General features: G+C 41.7%; 1 protein-coding gene across 1 annotated transcript in view; it reads left to right on the top strand.

Annotated features, from left to right (window-relative positions):
* The window catches only part of LOC126177063 (ubiquitin carboxyl-terminal hydrolase 34), a 479,314-nt gene that overhangs the window by 168,770 nt on the left and 289,587 nt on the right, over positions 1-20,957 (top strand). Inside the window, exon 21 of the mRNA XM_049924303.1 lies at positions 19,674-19,865. Coding sequence (XP_049780260.1) covers positions 19,674-19,865 — 192 coding nt within the window. The remainder of the gene's footprint in view (positions 1-19,673; positions 19,866-20,957) is intronic.

Raw genomic sequence — 20,957 nt, 5'->3', positions numbered from 1 at the left:
TGGATCCAAATTTCATCACGCGTTTAAATGACAAAGTGCCTGTTGGCTTCTGTCTCGGGTTCTTCGGTTGACATTTGTTTGACGATTATTCTGACGTTTAGCCAGCACGGGTGGTGATTTGACAGTTTGTGTAGGTATTGGTATGTGTATCAGTTTTCAGTACATGCTGTGTTCCAAGTCTTCCCCATCTCTCATGAGCAGCACATGTAGAAAGGGTAGCTGGTGGTCTTTTCTACCTTCAGGGTAAATTTTATGTTGGTGTGGAGGTTGTTCAGGTGTCTTAGGAAGTCACTGAGCTGTTCCTCACCATGGCTCCACACAAGGTATTGTCAGCATGTCTGTACCATACCTTAGGTTTACAAAGTGACGAGTTCAGTGCTTGTGCTTTGAAATGTTCAATTAAGAATTTGACCACAACTGGACTAAGTGGACTACCAATGGTGACGCCTTCTAGCTGTTCAAAGAAGTTGCCATTCTACATAAAATAGCTTGTGGCGAGACATGCGTGAAGGAGCATAATGATGTTTTGTAGAAAAATGGAACCGTTGTATTCCAGAGAGTCAGTAAGTGGCACTTTCATAAACAAAGAAACATCATCAAAGCTGACCAGGATCTCATTTGGTCCAAGTTTTAGTTTCTTCAGCTTCTCAATGAAATGACCTGAGTCCTTTATGTATTTGGTAGTTTTTCCCCTATTGACTGGAGCAGACAGGACAAGTACTTTGCTAGTTTATATATTGGTGAGCCATGAGCACTAAACAATCAATCTTAATGGAATGTAAATGTTATTGATCTTATCCATTCAGCTCATGTAGTAGGATTTCTGTGTTGTGCAGGTTCCCCTGTATGTCGGCCAAGAGAAAAGACTCCTTGATTTGTCGATTGGTATTCCACGTAATCCGCTGCATCTGATCTGTGCTTAGTTTTTGGTACATATTTGGATCTAAGAGGTCCCGTATCTTTTGCTCATAATCTTTGGTATTCATTACGATGACCGCATTTCCAAAATCGGCAGGCAGCATCAGTATGATCTTCTCAGTGTTAAGACTCTTGATAGCTTGTAACTCTTCTTTCTTTAGGTTGCAAGCTAGTGGTTCTTCTCAGGACAGTGTTTCAGTGGTATTTCCTCAGCCCTTTCACAAGGGAGGGTCCAAATGGCATTTTTCTATTAGCAAAGATGTCTTTTATTGGTGTAGTTCTTGGGATGACAGCAAAAGTCCCTCCTTTTTGAAGGACAGGCTGTTCCTCTGTGCTAGAAAAAGACCAACAGCTACCCTTTCTGGATGTACTGGTCACAAGGGATGTTGAAAAACTAGGGCAGAACATGTGTCGAAAAATGACACACATGGTCTGATGCCTACACAGACTGTCAAAGCACCACCCGAGCCAGAAAAGAGGCATGATTAATACGCTTGTATTGTGAGCAAGACAAATACATGAACCGCAGCCCCTCAGATGTGAGATGCAACACCTGGAAAGCATTCTGAGGAACAGTGGGTACTCTGATAGCTGTGTAAGAAGTGTCAGAATCAAACACCTGGTAAAGTGACATATCAGATAGGGAAATGTTGGATGTGGCCTTTCTGCCACACACTCCGAGAGTGATGGATAGAACCGGCTGTATATTGCACGAACAAGGCATAAAAACGAAACACATAAAAAAAAGTTTTGCATCACCTCAGTTCCGAGAGTTATGGAACCTGTACAGAAAATTGGAATAGAGATCAACATAAACATCATTTCCACCCTTTTTATTGCTCATGAAAACCACACATTGCGTGTTTTACTACCATACAGCCAGACTTTCAAGGGTGGTTGTCCAGATTGCTGTACACATCGGTACCTCTGATACTGTTGGTCCAGATTGTCCCACTCCTCAACGGTGATTTGGTGTAGATCCCTCAGAGTGGTTGGGGGGGGGGGGGGTCATGTCGTCCATAAACAGCCCTTTTCAATCTATCCTAGGCATGTTCAATAGGGTTCATGTCTTGAGAAAATGCTGGTCACTCTAGTTGAGCATGTTGTTATCCTGAAGGAAGCGATTCACAAGATGTGCACAATGGGGGTGCGAATTGTCATCAATGAAGACGAAAGCCTCACCAATATTTGGCTGATATGCTTGCATTATTGGTCGGAGGATGGCATTTCCGTATCCTACAGCTGTTAAGGCACTTTCCATGACCACCAGTGGTGTACGTCGGCCCCACGTAATATCACTCCAAAACAGCAGGGAACCTCTACCTTGCTGCACTCGTTAGACAGTGTGTCTAAGGTTTTCAGCCTGATCGGATTGCCTTCAAACACGTCTCCAATGATTGTCTGGTTGAAGGCATATGCGGCACTCATTGGTGAAGAGAACATGATGCCAATCCTGAGCGGTCCATTCAGTATGTTGTTGGACCAATCTGTACTGTGCTGCATGGTGTCAAGGTTGCAGAGATGGACCTCACCATGGATGTCGGGAGTGAAGTTACCCATCATGCAGCCTATTGCCCACAGTGAGTCTTAACTCGATGTCCTGTGGCCGCACGAAAAGCGTTATTCAACATCGTGGCATTGCTGTCAGGATTCCTCTGAGCCATAATCCTTAGGTAGCAGCCATCCACTGCAGCAGTAGCCCTTGGGTGGCCTGAGCAAGGCATGTCATCAACAGTTCCTGTCTCTCTGTATCTCCTCCATGTCCGAACAACATCGCTTTTGTTCACTACGAGATGCCTGGACACTTACCTTGTTGAGAGCCCTTCCTGGCACAAAGTAACAATGCGGAAGTGATTGAGCCATGGTATCGACCGTCTGGGCATGGTTGAACTACAGACAAAGCGAGCCGTGTACCTCCTTCCTGGTGGAATGACTGGAACTGATTGGCTGTCGGACCCCCTCCGTCTAATAGCTGCTGCTCATGCATGATTGTTTACATCTTTGGGCAGTTTTAGTGACATCTCTGAACAGTCAAAGGGACTGTGTCTGTGATACAATATCCATAGTCAACGTCTGTCTTCAGGAGTTCTGAGAACCGGGGTGATGCAAAACTTTTTTTGATGTGTGTACTTATAAACTGGCAAAGGAGAAAATGGGCCCACTTGCAGTGTCGGGAATGTGCCTAACACCATGTACGTGAAGAAAAGTTTGTGTTGGAGTGGCTGGATGATCAGGATCACCAAACATATTTGGCATTGTTGGTTGAGGCAGGTGGAAAAATTGATCATGGCGGTGCATGTGTTGTGTGAGACAGACCAAATACTAAAATTCGCTGACATGAAAGTTCTTGCTGTAGAGAAGAGCTGTTACACGTGCTTGTTCAGCGTAGCTGTAGAAATACACAGACATGAGAATAGCTTCAACAAGGAAGAAAAAAGCCTCATGGTGAATGGTTCCTGGATACCCCTTCTGCAGCGAATGGCTGTTGCTGTTAGCAAGAGGAGAACTGCACCAGAAATAGCCGTGGCAAAGCCCTTGGACGTTGTTGCATCAGGTACGTATAATGTGCACCTATGAGCTAGACTCCGGTCCATCATGAGCAACGGAGGTTGAAGCTTTGAGAATGACAGCCACTGTTGCTGGTAAACCATCAGAAAAATCAGCAAACAGATGTTGGCCAAAGGACCAGAGACAGAAGCCAACAAGTGGCCATGAAAGCCTGAACAATATTGTGCATATTTAAATCTTAAATATTTTCGGATCTATAAACACTTTGATTTTTGTTTCTTTGTGTTGCATTTACTTTGCACTTGTTTTACTATACTTTAGAATGTTAGTGGTAACATTATGAACTGTGCCATCACTTGCTGCAACTGTTTCTGCTGTGTGTCCAAATGTAATATGTCAGTCTTCATGAGTAATGTCATAATTGTGGGTTCCAAGTGAAGGAGTTGAACTTCAACTGGCCAACCATGATGTTGAGTGTCAGTCACTGAGGTTCAGCTGTTTTCGAACTGTTCTGCCCTCTTCTAAAAATTCCTGCATTTCATACAATTTTCACCATACTGTAACATTATTCAAGAAATGATTTTAGCTGTTTTTTCACCTTTCAAAGGCATAAAACGGATCACTGATTGATGTTTAACTGATGTGGAAACTTCATGTGGACACGCCGTTGTTATATGTAATATTGAGATTATCAGGTCATCCAAGTGATGCCAACCTAAGTCATGAAATTACAAAGCTCCTCTTACAAACTGTTTCACTTCTGTATCGGTTTGTCTCTCTGATTACTGAATGTCCCTCGTGCAAATCGGTATGTGTGGGCTCACGATAAACTGACTACCCCAGAGAGCCGTCATTCGTCCATGTAATGAAAATATCCAGGAAAGGCAGAAAAATGTCTTCCTCTAATTTCATAATGATCAAGATGTTCTTGTTAATGGAGTTAAGTTGAAGTAAAATCTTCATTAATTTATCTTCTCCGGGAGGTCAGATTATGGTAGTATCACCCACCATATCTCCAAAACACAGTTGATCTAAGGGCTGCTGATTCAAGGGCTCTTTTCTCAAAGTCCCCCCCCCCCTCCCCTAGAATGGTTGGCAACCACAGGAGAGAGAGGGCTACCCTTGGCGACACCATCAGTCTATTAAGTATAGCCATGCTTGAACATACAGTACGATGATGGAAAAGAGTGCTGAAACAAAGCAGCGATGTCCACCTGAAACATATTATCAATTAGTGCCAGAGAATTTGTGAGATGGACCTTTGTAAAAAGAGACACTACACTGAAGCTTACTAAATGGTCCAAACTACTTAGATGGTGATACTTGTGGGATAGGTTTTGTTTAAAATAGCAAGAATCCTCCGTAATTTTGAGGTGAAAATGGTTTCCCACCTACCATTTAATATTGCTGACTTGCTGGGACCAATGAATCATAATTTGTTATTCTGGAAGGTTGGAATTTACAAAATATCTTGTTAGCATGGTATGGCTTATATAGGGCAGACAACGCACTGTGGAAAGACACTATACCAAACATAAACACTACAATCTCCTTATGCAACTGAGCAATAATTGTGCCCACAGCAGCATCTAACTGGGACTCCATTATTAAAAAATCTGTGGAAATACGCGTCCTGGAAAACTGATGAACCATAACAGCAGCTACCAATTGGATAATGCATGGAATCCAATCATCTTCACCATTTGCTCAAATCGAAGACAGCATAATGCACTGACAGTTACAGTGCGTGTCAACACAGAAGACAAGTGGGTTCCGCAGTTCTCTCAGTGAAGGTCCTGCTGCCAGGAAGTGTGATCCATTTTTCATCACGATTTTGATGCATGTGTAGAATACTCACAGTGTGTTATATATTGCAGAATAAAGGATGTCTTTATTAGTCTGCAGTGTCTCGCCTGAGGATGATTGTCAGGTGAAGTCGAAATATCATGAAGAGTAGTTGATAGAGACTGTGTACAAGCTCTAAATATCGTGAAAATTTTAGAATGAGTAGCATAGAGTTGATTGCCTTCACACACCTTGGCCAGCTGAGTTAATATACTGTTTCTAGTGCCCTCGATATGTTGATGGGGGATCCTAAAATCAACTTGATTCAATATTTCAGCGATCCAACTGTTTGCCACCTTCAGAGAACACTGCTTCTGCTGATGAGTCCTGCTGAGAACTGATGTCAGGCTGCAAATCGATGTCCTGTATAGACCTCCATACCGTACACGGTGCATGCACTGTCCATCACAGTTGCTACCCTTAAAGACTAGACAAGTGGCGCCGTCCTTAGTAGAACACCGGCAGCAATGATATATCACACTCAGGGTAAATGATTTTCGAGCAGTCGGACTGGCTGCACTGAAGAACATTTTGTTTTGTTGTGGGATAGTACAGGATTCCATGTCCTGCTAAGAGGAAACCCATTGTCCCTATTAATTAAATTATCCACCAAGTTAATTTCAGTTGCCTCTTTATGGACACTGTTCCAAAGATTGTGTTGATTTTAGAATTCAGCAGCAACCTAGAGAGAATGTCTCTTTTTGTTGTGCCTCTCTGCAACTCAACATCTCTGCTATATGGTATGTAGCAGTCTGTCCTTTTCATAATACTGTCACTATTCCATCCTGGATTTTTCATTCTTTTAGTTCACTGCCTGAGTGTATTATACTTTATCTAACAATGCTAGTTTTGTGGCGGTGGAGTCAACTTTTTGAAACCATCTGCCTGGTGGAGTAGGTTAAGGTCCAGAGTGTGATACTGTGCTGTCATTCACCCTAGTGGATCCTGGTTTGCGAATAATCGACCAGAAGAGTAAAACACTTTTAATAGTGCTTTAGCCAGACATTTAAAGTAGTTAGTTGGTATGGCAAAGGTTATTGGTTTGAATCCCATCAGGAGCACTTTATTTTTTAAAAACCTTAACAGAATGTCTGTGATCATTATTTTCATTCAGTTTATTATTATTATTATTATTATTATTATCTATTATTATTAACACCATTAATTCCCTTTTACAGAGAGCTCTAAAATATAATCAATTTTCATGGCTTTTTTCTGTCTCTCTCTTTTTTTCTTTCCAAAAACGTCTCTTGCATTCACTGTGTTTCTTCTTCCTCTCTTCTGTCCACTTCTTTCCAGTGTTCTTCTCTTTTGGTGTTAGCTGAAATTTCTATTTCTCTCTCTCTCTCTCTCTCTCTCTCTCTCTCTCTCTCTCTCTCTCTAGTTTTCCCTGTCTGTCATGTCTTCTGTGGAGATGTCCAGTTTCTTGAAGTCTTCCATGGTTTCCTTTACCCAGCTGGTTTTCACGTTATTAGTTGCCACTATGTTAAAAATTGTATTGGTCAATCTATTTTCGTTCATCCTATGTATCTATCTGTAGAACTTTGCCCTTCTTTTCCTGATATTTGTAATCGTCTCTGTCTGTTAGTACAGTTCTTTTGTCAGTCTCTTTATCCAGATCACTTTCTTAACTGGCATGTAGATCTCTCTCAGTATTTTCCTCTTGTGTTTTTCCATCTCCTTAATTTTCATTCTTCTTTTGATTACTGTTGTCTTTGAGGTGTACAATGCCTCTGGTAGGACTACTGTACTGTAGTGTGGTAACTTGGCATTGATGGAAATACTTCCTTAGTTGTAATGGTGCTAAGTACATTTGTATGCTTTCTGTTGTTTTGTTATCCTTTCTTCATTGAATATCGTTTTCAGTCCTGTTCAGTCCAGGCATTTGAAGCTATCTACTTGTGTTATATGTCCGTACTTTGTTACCAGTGGATTTTGTGTCCATATTTTGTATTTTGTATTTTTTTTTATATAAAGAGATTTGTAGTTCTGTTTTGGCTGAGGTTTCATGTAGCGTCTCTAGAGCTTCCTTGGCTTCTTTTCTGTTATTTGTTATAATGGTTATGTCATCAGCAAATGCCAGAAATTTTATGTTGACAGTTCTATCCTTGTGTCTCCCCATCTTTACCCCATTGACTCTTTCATCCCATGTCCTGATTATTTTCTCCAAAACCAAATTAAATAGAATGGGTGACAGCACATCTCCCTGCCTCACTCCTGTCTTGATTTCAAATGGTTCTGAGATCTCCCCCATAAACTTCACTTTGGATGTTGCATTTCTTAATGTTTTGTGGATTAGCTTCCTTGTTTTGTTGTCCACCTTCATTTCTTCCAGTGTGTTGAAGTGTGTTTCTCTATCTATGGAGTCGTAGGTCTTCTTGAAGTTGACAAATGTTACTGTGGTGTTCCTGGACTTTCTTGTTGTCAATATTGTTCTCAGGCACCAGATATGTTCACTGCACGGTCTTCCTTTTCCAAACCCTCCTTGGTATTCTCCTATCTGCATATCTATTTGAGGCTCTAGCTGATTTAACAAGGCTTTTGATAGAATTTTGTATGTCACAGGCAGTAGCAAAATTCCTCTGTAGTTATTAGGATCGGCTTTGTCCCCTTTTCTATGGAGGGTGTGTATTATCGCTGACTTCGTCTTCTGGTACCTTTTCTGCTTCCCAGATGTTTTTGATGATTCTCTGTATTTTCGGTGTGATGCATTTGTGGTCTAATTTCCAGATTTCTGCAATCAGTCCATCTTCTCCAGGTGGTCTGTTATTTTTCAGTGATTTTATTGTTTTCATGATCTCATGTGTGAGTGGTTTGGAACTGAGTTTGGGTTCTGGCTTCTCGAACTGTAGGATCTATATTGGTTTATCACAGTTTAGTAGTGTGTCAAAGTATTGCACTAATATTTTACAGTTCTTTTTCGGGTTTGTCTCCAGTGTTCCATCTTGTCTTTTGAAGTGTCATATTTTCTCTGAATATTAACCAAAAAACTCTTGTGTTATTTTTATTGAAGTCTGCTTATATCTCTTTCAGTCTGTTGTTTTCATAACCTCTTTTTCTCTACAGATTATTTTCAAAGTGGTCTTCTGTATCCTGTTGAATTCTTCCCATTGCTTGGCTGTTCTGTGACTTAAAATTTTTTCCAGGCTTGTATTCCGTCTTCTATGACTCTGTCACATGTCATATTTCACCACCTATGTTTCCTTTTTCTCGGTATTTGCTCCAGTTTCATCAGTTCTTTAACTTTTTCTGGCAGTTGTAGCTAGTCGTTACAGTCTATTTTCTCAATTTTTTTTCTATTATTTCTTTCTTGTTTAGTTGTAGGTACTCTGGATCTGTTCAGAAATTTCTGCCGATTCTCTTAATTCGTCCAGTGGATATAAATTTTGCTTTAATTTGGGGTAGGTGGTGGTCGGATTTGAAAAATCCTTTCCTTGTTCTTACATTCATAATTTCTCTGGTGTTTTTCATGGATATCACAATGTGGTCTATCTGAAATTCTTCTAGGGCATTGTTGAGGGATACCCAAGTTCGGAGTTTCTTGTGTAGTTTTTGGAATTGCATAGCCATAATTTTGAGGTCAAAATTCCTGCAAAATTTTTATCAGGTTCTCTCCATTCTTACTTGCCCACTTATGGTCCATGTGTTTTCTTGTTGTGTCTTTGAATTTTCTTTCCCTGCCAAATTGGGCATTGAAATCTCCTAGTAAAACTTACACACATTTCTTGGGGATTTTGTTAATGGCTTCTTCCAGACCTTCCCAGAAACCTTCTAACCTTCTATCATCTGTGACTTTTCCTTGTTGTAATTGTTCGTGGGGGCATGTGCACTGATTAGTGTATAGGCCGGCCGCGGTGGCCATGCGGTTCTAGGCGCTGTAGTCTGGAACCGCGCGATTGCTACGGTCGCAGGTTCGAATCCTGCCTCGGGCATGGATGGGTGTGATGTCCTTAGGTTAGTTAGGTTTAAGTAGTTCTAAGTTCTAGGGGACTGATGACCTCAGATGTTAAGTCCCATAGTGCTCAGAGCCATTTGAACCATTAGTGTATAGGCTTTGTTTCCATATCATATCCTGAGTGTTGATATTTTTTTCTGATTTTGAGGTGAAGACTATTACAGAGTCCAGTATTGATTTATGTACTACAAATCCCAATCCGAAGAGTTTGAGATTTCTTCTCGGGAAAGTTATGGCTGGTTTACCTTTGTATATTCTGTGGTTTTCCGAGTCAAATTGGTTCTCGGCTGAGAATTATGGTTCCTGTGTTGTCAGAATTTTTATATTTAATTTATTTATGGTGTTTGTCATTTGTCTCAATTTGCCTGGCTTCAGTAGTGCATTTGTATTGAGTGTTGAGGGTTTTTGAGAAGCTCCGATTCTTCTCTTCATGACATGCCTGATACCGTGGAATCCGATCATCAGGTCTATTACCTAATCTTATTGACTGGGGCTCAGGGTAGTGGATTCTTTCCCATTGTTTTGTCATGATTATTGGTGTGTGTTGAGGTTTTGGTGGTGAAATCCCAAGGGATATCGCGTAATTTTCACTGGATTTTTGAGTTCCATAAGATTCAGTCACAGCCGAGTTCATTGGGCCACAGATGCTGACCAGAGTACCAGTGGCTACCACACCATGTCTGGAGTTTGGGGTTTCACCTTTGAACCCTAGGCAGGGGCACTCACAGGGTGCTACTATCCAGAGCCAGATGGACCCAGGTTTTTTTTTAATGAGGTTGTTACTCCTTCCTCCCCCTCCCCCCCCCCCCCCTCCCCCTCCTTTTTCCTCATCAGTTGCAAGATGAGATCCCGGGCTGAATACTGCCAGTTGCAGAGTTCATTCAGTTAATTAGTTTAAATTCAATTAATTGGTCAGGATTAATTAATTAGTATGTCAGAGGTTGGATAATTTACGTAGATGGTGTGTCGAATGCTGACACCCTGCTGCCACCTCAAGGCACCACCATCCAACCCCTATCGCACCCACAGTGTTCCTTCTTGTCCACCCCTCATAGCAGCTAACCCTGTCTAGCTGACCTTTTCAACTTGCCACATCCCCCAAAACTCCCTACCAACCCTCCACCAAATCCATAGCCAAACCATTCCTGTAACACAGTTGTTAACCTTTCCACCAAAACCCCCCGCTAATAGAAGTTTCAGTCCTATCCAAAAATGTCACCTTTAGCCCTACACCCAAATTTAATCATGCTGGACTTGTTAAAGACCTCCTGGTCCCTGCAGTGAAAGTACCTCTCTGCCGCCAATCCCTTCAACCAAAACCACCCAAATTCCAATATTGAACCCATCATCTTCCAGTTCGTACCACTGTCCAACAGTGATCCTCCCCCCTGCCTCTACCACCTAACAACCCACTGGTCACCTTCCAGGAATTCCTTACCTCCAACTTATCCTGACCATCCTTACCCATGTCCCTTTCTCAAAACACCAAAATTTCAGTAGAAGAAAGAACAGCCATAGACAACCTCAAAACAAATCCTGACCTAATCGTCCCACCTTCAGACCAAAATTCTGCCGCTTTGTATGAATCGCAGCAACTACTTGACAGAAGGCCAATTATCTTACTCCTCCACCTATGAATTCTGCCAGAGTGATGCCATCCGAGAAGTCCAACACAAACTCCAATCCCTGCTTAAAGCTTTAGGCCCTTCCCAGAACATCTGCCCTGAATCCATTTCCCTCCTCACCACTATGAGACCCAGCACACATATCTTCTACGTGCCTCCAAAATCTGCAACCCAATAATCCTGGATTATTGGGTTATTGTGCTCCCACTGCTTATTGTGCTCCCATTGGTTATTGTGCTCCCACTGAAAGAATTTCGGCACTCATTGACCAACACCTCCAACCAACTACCCATAATATAGCCTCCCACATCAGAAACGCCAACCACTTCCTTCACTGACTCTCCACCATTTCCACCCCTCTACCTCCACGATCCTTACTCATCACTGTTGATGCTGTCTCCCTGTACATCTACATCTATACTCCGCAAGCCACCTGATGGTGGCACCAACATGTATCATGCCCTGGTCTTACCACTACTGAAAACTACCTTTCCAAACATCCTTCAGACTCCAAACCTACTAGTTCATTCCTCATACACCTTACCAAGTTTATCCTAAGCCACGACTACTTCCCATCTGAAAGGAAGGTATATAGACAAATCTGCAGCACAGCTGTGGGCACCCACATGGCACCCTCCTATACCACCCTTTTTATGAGCCGTCTGGAGACGACCTTCCTAGCCTCCCAAAACCCCAAAGCCCTAGTCTAGTAGAGGTTCATTGATGATATCTTCATAATCTGGAGCCAGGCCCTTCACAGTCTCAAACCTTCTCCCCATCAACCTCTTCAACCTAGTGTGCCACCTTGCTAGATGTTGACCTCCTCTCTGACGACTCCATCTGCACCTCTGTCTGCATTAAGCCCACCAACTACCAACAGCACCTGCCTTTTGACAGCTATAATCCCTTCCACACCAAAAAATCCCTCTCATATAGCCTGTCAACCTGGGGATAGCGTATCTACAGTGACAAAAACTCTCTTGCTCAGTATGCTGAGGGTCTCACCAAGGCCTTCACAGAAAGGCACTATCCGCCAGACATATTCGGCAAACAGATCTCCCGTGCCATTTTCCTACACACCCTCAATCCTCCCACCAACCCTAAAAACCAGCCACAAAGGAGTGTCCCCTTCGTCACCCAGTACCACCATAGACTGGTGACAAATGAACCATAGCCTTCGCCAGGGCTTTGATTATCTATCATCATGCCCTGAAATGAGGGACATCCTACCCGATATACTTCCCACCATTCCTAAAGTGGTGTTCCATCGCCCACCCAACTTCCACAACATCGTAGTCCATCCTTATGCCACTCCCAATCCCAATTCCTTCCCACAAGGATCATATCCCTGTGGAAGACTCACATGCAAAACCTGCCCAATCCACCCACCCAGCACTTCCTATTCCAGTTCTGTCACGGGTTTGTCCTACCCAGCCAGAGGCCGGGCCACTTGTGAAAGCAGCCATGTTATTTACCAGCTCTGCTGCAATCATTGCACAGCTTTTTATATTGGCATGACTAGCAATCAGCTGTCCACCAGGATGAACAGCCACTGCCAAACTGGCTGAGAGCAAAGAAGACCACCTTGTGGCACAATGTGCAGCTGAACATAAAACACTTGAGTTCAATGGCTGCTTCACTACCTGAGCCATCTGGATCCTTCCACCAGCTTCTCTGAACTGCGCAGACAAGAGTTATCCTTACAGCACATTTGCCGCTCCTGTAATTTTCCTGGCCTCAATCTAAGGTAATATACTGTCCCCAGACCCTCCACTCAACAGATTCCACCCCACTCTGTCGTATCATCTCCTCCCCATTCTCATCTCCCACCCTGTTTATTTGCAGCCCTCTGCCAATGCATCCAACCATCTTTCCCTGCTCCTCTCCTTTTTTGTCCTTCTTCCACACCTCCCTAGCCCACAACTGTAAATAATACTTAAGTTAACCTAAATAAAATATGTGTTTTTCAGTTGTTCTATCACACCAAATAATTATAAGCTAAAAATACAGTTGGGGCTCCTTCTGTTGTATCCTGTAGTAATGCACGAGTTCTAAGGCAGAAAGACACAACATATAGGTAAAGACATCTAGAAAATCCAAGTTTGTTGCCAAGTCTGTACTAACACTGTAGTATCACTAGAGAGGCTGAGTACCTGAAGAATAGAACACAACACAGCAGAGCTGATGATAGCTTGCGACAGCCTCTTGTGCTCTTTGATAGCAACCCAGGAAGGGTGAGCTAGACATGTCTGTTAAGTAGCTGTTGGTTGATGGCTGCAGATGCTGTGTGCCTATTTCGGCGGCAGTGTTGGGAAGTCTTGTGTCTACTACTGACCTAGGAATTCACACACCCGGCATGGTGTCTGTGGCAATGATAATACATCTTCAATCTCACAATGTCTTTAATATCTGTTTGGTTGCCTGCCAGTGCATAATCAAGTCATGCAACAAGTTCATTTGTTCCTAGCTTCCTTTTTTTAACATCATAGCCAATAATCTTCTTTTGCACATTTAAGTTGTAGTGAATTGTATCAATATTCTTTAAGTTTTTTCAGATAATAATGAATACTCACCATACACCTATTGCCAAAAGATGGCAATGTCTGTGATATAAAAGTTTTCGTCATGTTACCTTTACAGAGCCTAAGAAATAGGACTTTGCTTTGAATTTCACTATTGATCATGTTCCTTCATTTTCTGAAATTTGTCTTAAAATCCAAACTGTTTACCAGTTTTAGAAATCAGGAAGTAGTTCCTAAAAGAACATTCAGGACTGTCCTTAGTTGTGGATCTGCCCTTTTAGAACAGACTGTTAAACAGAAATTTAAAGTCTAGTAGTATGTAATCAGAGAAGGGACAAAATCTGTGAGGTTATGTTATGAAAATGGTGACCATTTTGGAAGCAATGGCCTTGAATACAACTTATGATTTTAAAAGGGAAGAGGGTCATGTGACATATCAGACATAGGGAGAATTACACAAGAAATCCAGTGGTGCCTTTCATTTGAGCATAGCATTATTCATTCTTGAGTTGTTTTGCAGTTTGTCCAGAACAAGCCAAATGCTGGTGATAATCCACAAAGGCTACGGGATGTGCTTGGCATATTATACAGCATACACAAGAAACCCAGTGGTGCCTTTCATTTGAGCATAGCATTATTCATTCTTGAGTTGTTTTGCAGTTTGTCCAGAACAAGCCAAATGCTGGTGATAACCCACAAAGGCTACAGGATGTGCTTGGCACATTATACAGCATGTTCTAGGCTTTTGATTATCTGATTCATCCATTCCTTGTGGGCCTTAAAAACACTTGTATAGGAATGCAATAACAAGCATCTACAATCTGCTCTCTGAGATGTACAGCATTTCTGAACTTTGCTGCATACACAGAAGCATATCTGTATGGGTAAAAGTCTAGTGGACTTAAATCCAGGGAATGTGACGGCCACTCCACTGGCTCTCTATGACCCATTCATCTCTGGGAAACTGGATATCCAGGTATGTCTGGACAGCTAGTTCATGAATGAAGTGAGGCACCATCCTACTGAAAGAAAATTGGAAATGTCCCATATCCAGATAGCAACAACGGCAGTGCATCTTCTCCTAACAACTGCAGATAACAAGCTGCTGTTAGTGTACCGTGAGTGGAGGATGACCAACTATATGAGAACCCCATATTCCATCACTTTTGATACACCAGCTATATGTGATAGATCCCTCTAGTGAGACTGTACTGTTACCTGTGATTGTGCGTCCAAGGTTTTTGGGTGTACTACTGGATGCAATCGTCAAAGGTCGACAATATTTCGGCGAACAACTGTTCCAGCATCATCAGGTGGTACTGATGCAATGAGGGGTCTACGGTGCACTCCAGGTATACAGTGTGTCCCATTTATCTTGACCACCCTAAATAACTGTTTGTTCAGGTGCAAATTACAAAACATTTCAAGCAAAAGTTCTTTAGCTGTCAGGGGGATATCAATCAGCATGATTGCCTTCGTTGTAGCTTTGTTTTTAACTAAGATATGAACAGCGGTATGACTTTTTTAAATGGCACACTTTATTTTTCATTCGGTAATTCATTTCCTCTCCTAAAGACGTATTCAAAAATGTGTCACAGTGTACCATTCACTGAAACACAATATTATTAATTACAAACACAACATTGACTTTCAGACTGGTATCACAAACTCCTCCAGTTGTTGGAGTTGTCAGAAAACAAATGAAAACCAAGTAAAAACATAACACAAAATTGACTTTGACTCTCCTGTACCATTGCCCAGGAGTAGAATATTCAGAGGTACTCAGAGTGGTACCCTGGACACAGATACACTGGTGCACTTGTTGAATGAAAGAATTACTTATTGCTTCCAGTGTTGTCTGCTGAAGAGAATTACAAGCAAGCACGATACGATCCTCCATGTCCTCTGGAGTTGTTGGAGTATAGTGATAGTCAATGTCTTTAATGCATCCTCAAATAAAAAAGTCTGGAGGATTTAAACTGGGAGACCTAACAGGCCATGTAACTGCTCCTCCTAGACCAATCCATCTGGCAGGATACCTTCGATTCAGAACATGACGTGCACGCAAGGCATTATGTGCTGGACATCCATCGTGTTGATACCACATAACCATTCTGGTTCTTAGCGGCACTTCATCAAGAAGAGGAGGAAGAATTCATCTGAGGAAGTTGGCATGCGTTGTGCCATTTAGACTAAAATTAATGAAATAAGGACCAATAATTGTAGTACCAATCATCCCACACCAGACGTTAACTCGTCATTGACATTGATGTTCAACCTGTCTAAGCCATTGTGGGTTGTCGCTGGACCAATAATGATTGTTCCTTGTACTTACCTGTCCTTTGTTTGAGAAGGAACATTCATTGGTAAATAGAACATTGGAGAAGAAGTTTGGGTTGGCAAGGATTTGCTGCTGTGCCCACTGACAGAACTGTACACGATTCTGGAAATCATTCCCATGCAATTCTTGATGTAGGTATACATGGTAAGGTTGGAACCGATGACTTGAAAGAATACGATGTACACTGGTTTTAGGAATGCCAATCTGGTATTCAAGCTGTCGTGTGCTCACATGTGGATTCATAACAACGGAAGCGAGAACAGTAACTTCAGCAGCTTCGTCTGTGCAAGTGCTACGACAATTGCGTTGTCGTGGGATGATACTTCCCGTTTCCTGAAGCAACAAGATGAGGGAACATCGGTCAGGAAGGTGTATTCTTGTGAGGATATCGCTCTCTGTACAGTTCCACTGCCTGTGTAGCATTTCACCTACCTTTAACAACAACAATAAAAGAAACGTTATATCGATGCAGTTTGTAGGAAGGATATCCTTTACTGTATGCCTACTCTACACAACGGTATTTAAAAGGACTGAACTACTGTACTAAATGTACCTGTACATAAGAAAACAGTATTGCAATTACTGTTATGTTATCTTACGTTCCCCATAGATGAGTAGCATTTCTACCTTCAATTCATTAGTGTACATTCTACTCACACAACTCTTCAACTGATGATGGTTGACAGAATGACGGGCGTGCATCCTACTTATGTTTGCATTTGTCCTCTGTCAACGTAATCATGTGGATGTGTTCCATTACTCCGAGTACCTGCATTAAGCACTGGGAGTGTCAACATCACTGTTGTGTTATGTAATTAATAACATTGTGTTTCTTCTTCTTCTGGGGTTTCGTCTTCCATGGTGTTCGTTGGGTTCTTGCATTTTTGAATAGGATTTTAGGAGAGGGAATGAATTACCGAATAAAAAATACATGGTGCCATTTAAAAAAAGTCTTATTGCTGTTCATAGCTTTGTAAAAAACAAAGCTACAACGAAAGTAATCATGCTGATTGATGTCCCCCTGATCGCTAAAGAACATTTGCTTGAAACATTTTGTAATTTGCATCTGGACAAACAGCTACTTAGCGTGGTCAAGATAAATGGGACACCCTGTTGTATATACCTGCACATCCAGAGTTCTGGCCTTGCAGGCTCCGTGTCATGGCCAGTGGTGGGGGGACCGACCCCAATAGAGCTCATATTTTGGCTGGAGGGTGGAATACTGGCGTAATTTTGTAAGCTATATTGCCAGCAAATGGTATGAGAGCGGTCTTCTTTTTTTCTACTTCCGGGGTTTCGTCTTCCGTGGTGTTCTTTGGGTTCTTGCGTTGTAGGGATGTCTGAACTTGTTGGCTGGTGTATCCATGTTCGTGGAAGATAGATGCCAGGTGTTGCAGTTGTTCCTTCAAACTTTGTTCATCTGAAATGGCATATGCCCTGCATACAAGGGACTTCAGCATGCTATTCTTTTGCAAGGGATGGTGGCAGCTGGAGGCATTTGGATATAAATCTATATGAGCTGGCTAGAGACAAAAGCTGTGGGCAAGCGAACCATCGGATCTGTGTTGAGCTAGAACATCAAAAAACAGAAGTTTGCCATCTTTTTCTGTTTCCATGGTAAATTTGATATTTTCATGGGTGGAGTTCAAATGTTCAAATAATTCCCATACCTTTTTTTGGTCCATGTTGCCAAATGACAAACGTATTGTCGACATATCAGAAGAAACAGATGGGTTGTAGTTCCTCACTTTTCAGTGCTTTCTCTGTGAAGTTCTCCATAAACATATTTGCTACAATCAGCAACAGAGAGTTGCCCATTACCACTCCATCAGTCCGCTCATAGTACTGTCCATTGAAAGTAAAGTAAGTTGATGTTAGGGCGTGTCTTTAAAGCTGTGTCAGCTCCGAGCTGAACATCTCATTGATTTATTTTGCAGAGTCTTCTAAGAGGATTCGAGTGAAAAGTGAGATGACATCAAAACTCACAGTAGGCTTATGCAACCTCCACTCTTTCAGCCCACTGATGAAATCTCCCAAGATCCGGAAGTGGTGTATGCACTTTACGACATAAGCCCGGCATTGAGCATTTATGTTGTAAAGTGTACACACCAGTACCTGGCTGATATACTGAGCCCTTATTTCGGAAAGTGTACACATCACATACGGAACTTGAGAGATTTCATCTGAAGGAGCTGAGGCTGCAGGAATCTGATGTCAGCAGCACAGCAAGTCAGCAATAGCAAAACGCTACATTGAGAATAGACATTTAGTGAATTATCAGCAAACAAAAGTTTTGGTCAATATGAACAAATTTTGGGACTCCATTATTAAAGAAGCTATTGAGAAACATGTGATCATTAATTTAATAAACAGGGACATGGGTTTCCAACTATGTCAGGCATGGGAGCCAGTACTTAGCTCAGTCCCCAGCCCCTGCCTACCGCAGCTGCATGTCCCCCCCACCACTAAGCATGGCACAGAGTCTGCGAAGCAAGAACTCTGGACCAGCAGGTATATATATTGGGGGCACACCAAAGATCCCTCATTCCATCAGTAGGGACCGATGAGCTCAGCAGTTTGGTCCCATGAGATCTTACCACAAATTTCTGAATTTCCTCATTCCATCAGAACCACCTGATGATGGTAGAATGGTTGTTCACCGAAATATCGTGGATCTTCAACGATTGCATCCAATAGTACACCTAACAACCTTGGAAGCATCATATATGCTGCGAAAGCCTCCGATCACGTATCAATGAATCTGTTTATTTACTTTTATTTTCAAATTGAAATCAGCTTCCTCTGGGAACAATATGTCATCCAACTTGTGTGTCACAGATTCTACAAACAGAACCCGATGATCTGGTTAGTTGTTGGTGAGATTTTTGACAGGTACTGTTTATGTGTAATGAAAATACTCATTATTAATATATGTCTGACTCCATTTTCTGGGAAGGTGCGGCAAGTACTGTGCTCTGCACTCTTAATGAACAATGCTTGAACAGCATTTGATGTTGCTGCCTTTACAGATAATTTTAGTCGTCCAGCTTTAGGTTGGTCTGTGACAGAGCCAGTTTCAAAGAATTTCACGTGAAGTTTCACCATTATACTGTGGGTAATAGATGATCCATCTGGGTGGCACTGTTTGAACTACTCAGCAGTAATGTAGGGGACACTGCCCTCTACTGATATCAGGATGCTCTCAGTAGGGTTGGTGTGAGTTGATGCCATCAACTTTCACATCACCTGTATGGAAGACACATCTATCGTAACTCGAAAATGAATAAATGTGTGCTCAAGTAAGACACTATTGTCTTTCTTGTGTCATTCCTACCTGTTTTAATATGTCACCTGCCTCCTTTGTGTTATTATGAGGTGCAGAATTTAAAAATGAATGTAAGAATTAACATTTTATTGTGTACTAGAATAAAGCATTATGCTTATGCTACACCAGAGATCCTGGGTCGCCGATAGGCACAACAAAAAGATTTTCAACTTAAAGCTTTCAGCTAGTGGCCTTTGTCAACAATAGACACATATATGAGCGCCCGGAGACACACACACACACACACACACACACACACACACACACACAACTGCAGTGTTAGGCAACTGTTATACTCCATCCTGGATTTTCAATTATTTGATTTTTTGAATTATGCTTATCCTTAGAACATACAAAATATGCACTATATGAAACATAAACACACAAAAAGTAGCAATATCAACATATATACAAATGAACACACTTATTTGACTACAATTAAATAATAGTCCTCTGCATAAAGTCCCAGTCGATATTTACTCAGATATTGAACCCCCCCCCCCACCACCACCACCCACACACACACACACACACACACACACACACACACACACACACACACACACACACACACACACACACACAAATAAAATGCTAGTTTCTCTCTTTCAGCACTTCCAATTTTCTGTTTCAGCTTGTGTTTGTGTCTGTTGGAGCCTCCCGTCAGCAGAAAAAACGTGATACAGCAGGTGATATACCATCTGTACTGCCTCCTCCACCTCGTGAAAGCCTACCAACTTTGTTGTTACTGCAACAACCGTATTTTGAACAGCTGTTCAGTCTCATGCAAACATTATCCAGCATGAAGACCCCTGTCAAAGGAGGAGTAAGTACACAGAGTCACATGAGATTTATATTGTTTTGTCTAAAAACTTCTGTATGTGAAATAACAGTAAATTACCTTGATTCAATGGATGCAATAGAATACAATAGATTTTTGTGTTCCAGTACTTACTACAGTTGCAGTTTAAGTGAACCAGATAATCAAAAACTCTTTAAAATTTTGACAGAATATTTTTATTTATCATTCAGTATCCATATTGCATGGAAATCAGTTGAAGTTTTAATTTTCAGACATTGCAGCAGAAGAAAATAATAAGTTGAAACTGTTAACCTACAATGTTTACTACAGGCAGATAGAATATCTGTGAACTGTGACCTTTTATTTTAAAAGAAACTGAAATTGGCCTCATATCATTCGGTAACAGAGTTCAAATATCTCCCCTTTAAATCAGTCCACCAAAATGTCATTACGCTTCTTCCACCAAGAGACTGAGGAAGATGGTGTAGTGAAGCTTTTGGGTTGTATTTGGGAGAAGCAGGTTTGACCTATCTATCGCAAGAACCCTGATTTTATTTTACTGTAATCACTTTAGACAAATACTGGGTTGGCCAACAAAGCCTTGGCCGATATCACTGTCCACATCGTCCCAACCAGAGCTTTTATTTCTTCTGTAAAACTTTAATAACAAGAAGAGGTTTAATTTTAGTTTTGCGTTTTCCTTCCAGCAAGATATTGTAGAACTTTAGTATTGAAAGTAGGTTAGTGGGTTTGGAAGAGGAGTTTAGGGTGCTCGCAGGGGACATAACAGGATTATCAGCGGTGCAGCGAAATAACAAAGAACAGATAGAATTAAAATCAGGGCATGTTTTACTACAGTGCAGCAGAATCAAAGAGTAGACATTCTTGTGAACAAGAAAATTAAAAACAGCAATACAATTACCTCCCATCACTGTTTTCTGTTTTGAAGTATAGTTTTAACCACCACTGGACAGATGCACCTGCCATGGTTTCACCAGAAGTCCTTCTGATGTCAGTTTTTGGGGTTCTTGTAGAGCTTTCACAGTTGGCATAATAGTCATGGAGCACATGAAGTCTTCACTGTGCATTTACTGTGGAGGAAGTTCCTACTTTATG

Source organism: Schistocerca cancellata, chromosome 1, assembly GCF_023864275.1.
Source record: "Schistocerca cancellata isolate TAMUIC-IGC-003103 chromosome 1, iqSchCanc2.1, whole genome shotgun sequence".
Taxonomy (NCBI): domain Eukaryota; kingdom Metazoa; phylum Arthropoda; class Insecta; order Orthoptera; family Acrididae; genus Schistocerca; species Schistocerca cancellata.
Note: the sequence above shows the minus strand (reverse complement) of the source record. Positions and strands in the feature narration are given on the sequence as shown.